The 8,199-nt window shown below is 39.5% G+C and overlaps 1 protein-coding gene across 1 annotated transcript in view; it reads right to left on the minus strand.

The window, feature by feature from the left end:
- The window catches only part of LOC149821864 (uncharacterized), a 43,616-nt gene extending 35,674 nt beyond the window's left edge, over positions 1–7,942 (minus strand). Inside the window, exons 1-3 of the mRNA XM_089980184.1 lie at positions 7,580–7,942; positions 2,729–2,836; positions 575–2,250 (exon numbers count right to left, since the gene is read on the minus strand). Of these exons, the coding sequence (XP_089836310.1) occupies positions 575–2,250; positions 2,729–2,836; positions 7,580–7,942 (2,147 nt within the window). The remainder of the gene's footprint in view (positions 1–574; positions 2,251–2,728; positions 2,837–7,579) is intronic.
- Positions 7,943–8,199: the final 257 nt, after the last annotated feature.

Consider the following 8,199-nt stretch of genomic DNA (forward strand, 5'->3'; position numbering starts at 1 on the left):
AATCAATGGTTGAATATCAAAAACCAACTCAATTTTTTGAGATTGGTACATATAGGAATAGGTTACAAAGGACAATATCTACTTATTCAGTATTTTCCTCTATTCAGTATTTATCTTTTTTAATGTTTTTTGATCTTTTTGAGAATATATATATATATATATATATATATATATAGAGAGAGAGAGAGAGAGAATTCAAAAAAGATAATTCATTACAACTAACAATAGAAAATGAAAACTACAAAACCCTTGGGCAAAACTGTTTCCAGTACCTTCATGGTTCTCTCTCTTTAGACACAAACACAATTCAAATCTTATGTAAAGAAGTTCGGTGGGTGGCACCACCCTAGAGAACGGAACAGTTTGGATAAAACTGAGTGCACGTATATATTTATTTATTTATATATGCATGGGTGTGCATTTGTAGAATGCACATGTAGATAGTAAAAAAGCAATACCAGCTGATAACAAGAGGAGGAAAAAACTAAAATTGAGATCCATTAAGTATAATGTAAAATAGGCAGCATACGAGACCAAATGACATCTAGCATAGGAGTGAAGACTAAACAATTACCTCACTAACGAGTGATTTTGGGGACCGGAAGACACATTAGCCACCATATTGCCCATGATTACTTCTTTCCCTTTCTTTTTGTTAACCTTCTGGGAATCAGAACCATTCTGTTTGGTATCAGCATTTTCGGAAACATCCCTTCCTTCACATGCAACTTGTTTGTTACCCTCATTGTAAACTTTAGTCATACATGCAATATTTTGAGGAGAGATACATCCATCCTTTACCAGTTTTCTGCTCCATGTCGGTCTTGGAAGGGTAGTAGACTGCAAACAACGGACTTCAGTAAGTCTAGCTTGAGGAAGAGATTCACCACATATTCCAACTGCTTGCATATCACTGCTACCATTCCTGCTGATATTGTCATCTTGCTTTTCATCCTTTGTCCCCTCAGATGCACTATTCTTCGGTTCATAACCAAAAGAGCTTATCTGACTATTAAAGTTATGTTTTCCAGTTTGTGCATGTCCTGTTGGCCTAATATTGTAAACTGATTTTAAGTTTATATTTCCCCTTCTTCTAGGATTATCGATTGGATCCAAAGCAAATTGAGTATCAGGATTTTTAGAAGATTCATACGGTGCAGAAGTGCCAACATTTTTGTAGGTTTCTTTACAAGTAAATCCTGTAGAAGATGCATCAGAAGATTTTTCCTTCGAGGTATTGAAACTGCATTTACCAAAAGCTGATTTTCGTCTGTTTACAGCAGAATAGTTAAAGGTAGAGAAATACTTCCTGCAAAATGAGTTTGATAGAGATGTGGAGGACAAGTCAACCACCTCTCCCTTGCCATAAGCTTCTACCTCGCTGTCTGAGGACAAGACGTTATTCAGTTGGTGTTGTCCACTAGCATCAAAGGAATCACTAGGTTGCTTGCTTCTATCAACAGGAAGACCTCCCCCCAAAGAGGAGCCAGCTCCCAGACTTCGAGCTTGATGAAAACAAGACATATCAGAATTAAGAGAGATGCCTCGCACATCTGGTGGCAAATCATTCTGTGCTGGAGATAACACCAGAGGCAATACAGGATCTATACCAACTTCAGAAGCATTCTTTCCATACAAGGACAGCCTCCCTCTTCGATTAAACGTCCTTGAATGTCTGTGTCGAATTCGAGAACCAAATTCAGTGCTACTTTCCTTGGCAATCACCTCACCTGCCCTGTTCCCGCTAAATAAATTACTATTGCAAGCAGATCCAGAAGCTGGAAAAGTAAGACCCAACTTATCAAAATCATCAGAAATGAGTGCACGGCGAGCAAGAGGCCCTGCCCCAAGAGCACCCTCATCGTCAAATTGGCTACAAGAAGGATCCACACAATCAAGTTTAACATTCCTTGTACGTTGAGAATGAGGGGATCCTCTTCCCTCACTCGAAGCAACAGAAGGCAAGCATCTCCTCTTGGTATTCGACCTCCAACTACTCCTCTTATCACGAAGCAACTCTTTTGATGACAAAACAGGACTACCATTTTCTACATTAGCATTAGAATTCATTCTAACTTTCTTCTCAGTTTTCCTTGGGGGGAACTTACGATCTCTCCGACGAATACTCTGGATGTCGGTGACATCTTCAAACAGAAAACCTTCATGTTCCATATCAAACCTCTCCTGTCTCAATCTATCAGGAGTATCTGGAACCTCTATCAACTCATCCACAACTACACCCTCCACATCCTGTATTAACATATCAAATAGATAGCGAAAATCAACATATACCAGAAAAAAAACGACCATTCCGAAAACTACGATAACATGGTATATCACATTCTGCACCATAACACTTCATGTCCAAGTAATCTGATTCACCCACTAAATGTCATACATCAGATGAGCAGAATTCCGAAACAAAGCAGTAAAATAAAGACCGTTCAACATCAAAACAAACATTTCATTCAACATGTCCGCCAAGTATTTAATTCTACAAGTCACTAAACCAAATCAAAGAAGCGTTTGCATGAACACACATCCAATCAAACGCCCGGACAAGAGACCAAACGAATCAAAACATACATAAAGAAATGCCAAAAAGTTGCAAAAAAAAAACCCGATAAAAACTAAAGAAAATGAAAACAAAGATGAGAAGGCTCGAAGCGACCATGGAGAGCACCAGTCGAAAATAATACAAAAGAACAAGAAAAAGAGGAAGACCAACTCTAGAAAGAAAGAGGGTGGTGGTGGGATGAAGGAGGAGAGAAAATCGCTGGAGGCGGTGGGGCAGGGAGGGAGGCCATGCACCAGACACGCACCCTTTCGTCTTCCCCTTTCCCACGGAAAACGCCAAAGGGTGGCCAGAAGATTTCGTAGGAAATGACTCAAATGCTCATGTAGGGTGCGTGTGCACGGAGAATTGGAGATTCTTTGTAGGGTCTGTTTTGTTTGGAGGGTGTGAGGAAAATAGGTCGGATCCAAGTCCATAATCCGGCATACATATCTATGCTTGAACCGGATTTGAAACTAACCTAGGTCCACTTAAGAATTCAATAACGGATTTCACCCCCCTCCCCCTTCTCTCTAAATTTGTTTTTGTAACAATGTCGCAAAATTGAGTCTAGGTTGAGGAAGGTTGTCATGATATCGGAGAATCAATTTGGTTTTATGCCTGGAAGATCTACTATGGAAGCTATACATCTTCTTAGACAACTTATTGAGAAAAATAGAGAGAGGAACAAAGATTTGCATATGGTTTTTATTGATTTGGAATAGGCTTACGATAGAGTACCTAGGGACGTTCTCTAGTGGACAATGATGAAAAAAGGTGTTTCTCTCAAGTACATTAGTATAATTAAAGATATGTATGAAGGAGTAGTAACCAATGTCCGCACTTGTGGATGGGTGACAACCAATTTTCCTATAACGGTTGCGTTACATCAAGGATCTGCTTTAAGCCCTTTCCTATTTGCTATAGTGATGGATGAGCTTACGAGATCAATTCAAGAAAATGTGTCGTGGTGTATGTTGTTTGCTGATGATATTGTTTTGATTGATGAGTCTAGAGTTGGGGTTAATGCTAAGTTAGAATTATGGAGGCAGACATTGGAAGCAAGAGGTTTTAAGTTGAGTAAGAGTAAGACAGAATACATGGAATGTCGATTTAGTAAGCAAACGAAGTAGTGATGGGAGTGCAGTGAAGCTTGGTGAGCAAGAAATACCGGTGGATGATTCTTTCAAATATTTGGGATCTATCATTCAAAAGTATGCAAAAATTAAAGGAGATGTAAATCATAATATAAAGGTTGAGTGGATGAAATGGAAGAGTGCAACTAGAGTGTTGTGCGATCGTAGAATGCCATTGCGGTTGAAGGAAAAGTTTTATAGGATGACTATTAGGCCCGCTTTACTATATAGTACGGAATGTTGGGTTGCCAAGAGACATCATATTCAAAAAATGAGTGTAGTTGAGATGCGTATGCTGAGATGGATGTGTGAAAATACAATAAAAGATAAGATTCAGAACGAGGAGATATGTAAGAAGGTAGGCGTTGCACCCATTGAAAATAAGATGAGAGAGAATCGTTTACGGTGGTTTGGACATATTCGACGAAGGCCTATTGATGCTCCAGTTAGAAGGATAGAAAAATGGGAAAATATATTAGTTAAAAGAAGTCGGGGTAAGCCTAGGAAGACATGGATGAAGGTGATAGGAAAGGATATGAATGCTTTGAACCTCACCGAGTACATGGCATTGAATATAAATGAAGGGAGGAGAAGGATTCATGTGGAAAACCCATAATGATTTTCTTTGTTGGTTCATATCGCCGACCTCAATTGTTTTGGGATGAAGGCGTAGTTGTTGTTAGTAATGTCGCAAAATATCGTTCGTGAGAAAATCATGGTGGAGGCTAAATCTTGCTTCTTTTGAAAAACAATGTTTTTCTAGGGAAAACAACGGATACAAAAGACGACAAATATAATAAAATTATAAGCGGCATAAAAAAACACAAGTTTGTAGTTTTCATCACAATAAGAATGTGATGTTGCAAATTAATGCATATTATGAAAATATCATGCTTGTAGGCATTATATCAGCTATTGTTTTTATCGCGATATTTTCAAATACAAGGCATGTAGTAGAGTCGGCTGGTTTCTAATTGAACCCGGATCTGGTTCATGAGGCCTAAAATGAAACTGAAGCTTGAGAATAGGTGTGTCAACGGGTTGGATCTGGTTCGGACCAGGTGGGTTCAAACCCGAATCCAACTAAAAAGTGCAGTACCGGTACCGGGACCCTATAAGAATTAACATAAAACACTGATCCTGTAAAATAATATTTTTTTAAATCTTTTTTAAATTGAAACATCATAAGTCTTCACCAGGTGAAGCAGGGATTTGGTATGAAATTTCACAAATCATACCCAGATTTATATACTAATGGAACTCTTTAAGTTCGATTCGAATTCCAGTCGGCCTCATTCTTTATCACCAAACCCTGACCCTATAGCGTTTGGTACGGGTCGGGTTTAGGTCAAACTGACCCATTAATACCCCTACCTGCGGTTACCTAAATATCAACGGATATGATCCTACCTAGACAGTCCGGGACTTGAGTATGGTATATTGGTATTAACAGCTTGGGTTTGTATAATGACCCGATCTATCCAAAACTCTTTATTTATGGCGAACTACGTTCAATAGGGCAATAACGACATTGTACAATAGATGGTTCGGACCAATGTTGTCAGTATCGGTATAGGCCCTGAATCGTTTGGCCAACGAATTCAGCTGTATCAGCGGATACTCAAGTGAATCGTTCTGTATCACCAAAAATAATAAAAAAACATTACGTGTCAATCATGACACATGTTAAAACTACTAAAAAAATATTAAAAAATTAATAAAAAATATTTTTAATGTTTTATATTTATTAAAAATAACCGATTCTGGGGTGTTGCGTATCGATTTTCTGCCAATACGAGCGGCCGGTACGCACCTATACTGACAACATTTGTTCGGATATGAGATCCGACCCGGTCAGAACCCATCCAAAAAAGACAAACTTCTGCCGGAAGACCTCGGTCCTACGAGCACGTGCCATTTTATATGCTCTCCGCGAGTTGAGCACGTGCACATAAGATACTGGGTCACTTAGTGGGCTCGCTCCCTGGCAAGGTAAACACTGTACGGAAGCCTTTGCAAAGCCCCCAATTAAAAAGCAGGGGGGGGTGTCAACGAACCTGATTTAGTAGGACCCACCAGAACCAAACCCCATAGGATCCGAGTACGGTGATAAATAAGAAGACTCGATTAAGACCCAGGTTCGGATTCAAAAGTTTGATTAATACATGGACCCGGGTATAGTTTGTGAAATTTTATACCAAACCTGAACCCGACCCAGGCTTCGATTAAGACCCATAAATTTTAAATGTAAAAAGATAAAAAATATGGTTTTATTGGGTTTGGTCCATGTAGTTCTCCAATTAATACATAGGCCCGGGTATAGTTTGTGAAATTTTATACCAGACCTGGACCCAACTCGAGTTCTGAGTAAGACCCACAAATTTTCAATGTAAAAATGATAAAAAATATGATTTTACTGGGTTTGGTTCATGTAGTTCTTGTCGGGTTCGGGTACGGTTATTCTTATAGTGGACATGATTAGACCTGGATCCAGACTCGATACCCTGAGAATCTGATCCAAATCCCGTTGACACCCCTAATTTAAAGCACTTGTATTGTACTTGAGATATTCATGATCACCTTTGAAGTTGCTTCTCTCATCACCTCTACCACTCTCCTCACCAAGTAAACCCCGGAAAGTCCACTGACTTTGAAGCAGTGAGTATGAGTCTTCAATTCCAAAAAAATGGACCCTAACATAGCTACTATATATATATATATATATATATATATATATATATATATATATATATATATATATATATATATATATATATATATAGTAAAACCAAAGAGATCCTATAAACCCCCCTAATCCTACTATAGATCCGAGATATATCTCGAATCAAATAAAGATCCAAAATGTAACCCAAAATCTAATATTTATTTAAATAATTACAAAAAAAACTCAATTACCAAAAATCCAAATAAACCCGAATAAGGGTTGAAGAAGACTTGCCCTCAAGTCTGAATCCCACTTGTGCTTTTTTCAGTTATGCTCTATTGTTTGGTTAAGTAATCTGTATGAAATTTGTTATATGAACATGCCAACACACAATTTACTCTAAGAAGTACATAAAAACTATGTAAACTCTTGTTAAACCATTCATAGTCCTTCATTAAGCTTCTATGTAGTTTTGGATCCAACCGATCAAATAGATCCCGTGTAAGTATACTTCAGTTCTAAGTTGTCACTCTGATACCCATCACTCCATGCTCCACATGTTCATTTTGAATGCCCATAAGCTAATCCAACACTTGATTTAGGCTTGGGTTGAAAAAAAATGAATAAGAGGGTTTTTAGTTCTGGATACCAGGTTCGGTTTTATAGAATTTACAAGGGGCGAGATCCAACGAGTTTTGGGTCTTAGGATATTAGTTTTGAGTATTGGGTAAGGTAGGAGACGACTTACTTTGGTTTGAACACAATGAAGTTTGGATATCAAGAATTTGGGTCTGAATATGAGAAGGTTCACTTTGGATTGGATATGACAAATTTTGGGTTAAGTCCAATTTGAGTTTAGTAATAGATTGACAAAGAGATTCTAAATTGGGTATTGCGAGGTCCAATAAAGTAGATTTGGATTCATCATAAGATTCTATATCCAAATCTTCTTTAATTGAATTTGGGTATTTACGCAGGTCTTGGATAAATTCTAGTAGCTGTTTATCTCGGTTAGATCTTAATGGGGTTGGTTTGGTGGATTCAACCTATAATATTAGACTTGGGTCCAAGTCCAACCCATAGGGTTTAGGTGGACATTTGGAAGCAATTGGGTCGGGTTTAAAGGGTTTTGGATTTTAGTTGAGTCCAAAATGAAGGGCTCAGTGTTAGTTGAGCTTGAGAAACGGTTCAAGATACGCGAACCGGTCTCATGAGATGACAAACATGGCTGAACCGGTTTGGTGGCCGGATTACGGTGGGTCTGGCGCTCGCCGTCGATATCGGGATGAGATGGAGGCAGTAAAGGTGGTGGAGAAGAAGGGCCGGCCGGAAGCTCCCAACTGACCGTGACATGGCCGGCAGGACGCCTGCCGCGTGACCTCGTAGCTGGTCTGCATCATTGAGAACGGTGAGGATTTTTAGGCAGGCCTTTGGAGGTGGCCGTCCGACGCTCCGGCTGCCGGAAAGCGATGGATCCGCGAACCTTTTCCTTTTGGGGGTTGTGGTCACCTGCTGACCACCTTCCTGTTTAGGTGAGTCCCATATCCATCCTGCCCGGACGTGGCCTGAAACCCTGCAACTGGCCATCGATAGATTTGTTACAAACGGCTGAGGGAACTTTGGCAGGCGGTAAGGGTCCTCGGTGGTAGATCGAGGTTGGAGAAGATCTGATGGCCGTTGTTGTAGATCTTGAATATACTTGATCCTGGCTTTATCATAAGATACGATGGATAGCAGTGATGATCTTGCTGCTTCATCATTAGATATGATGGACAGCAAGGATGGTCAGAAGCCCCAATAGATCGATCCCATGCGAGTTGGAAAACTCTAAACGGCGCTGATCA

This window comes from Nuphar pumila, chromosome 11 (genome assembly GCF_984573655.1).
Source record: "Nuphar pumila chromosome 11, dmNupPumi1.hap1.1, whole genome shotgun sequence".
NCBI classification, from domain to species: Eukaryota; Viridiplantae; Streptophyta; class Magnoliopsida; order Nymphaeales; family Nymphaeaceae; genus Nuphar; species Nuphar pumila.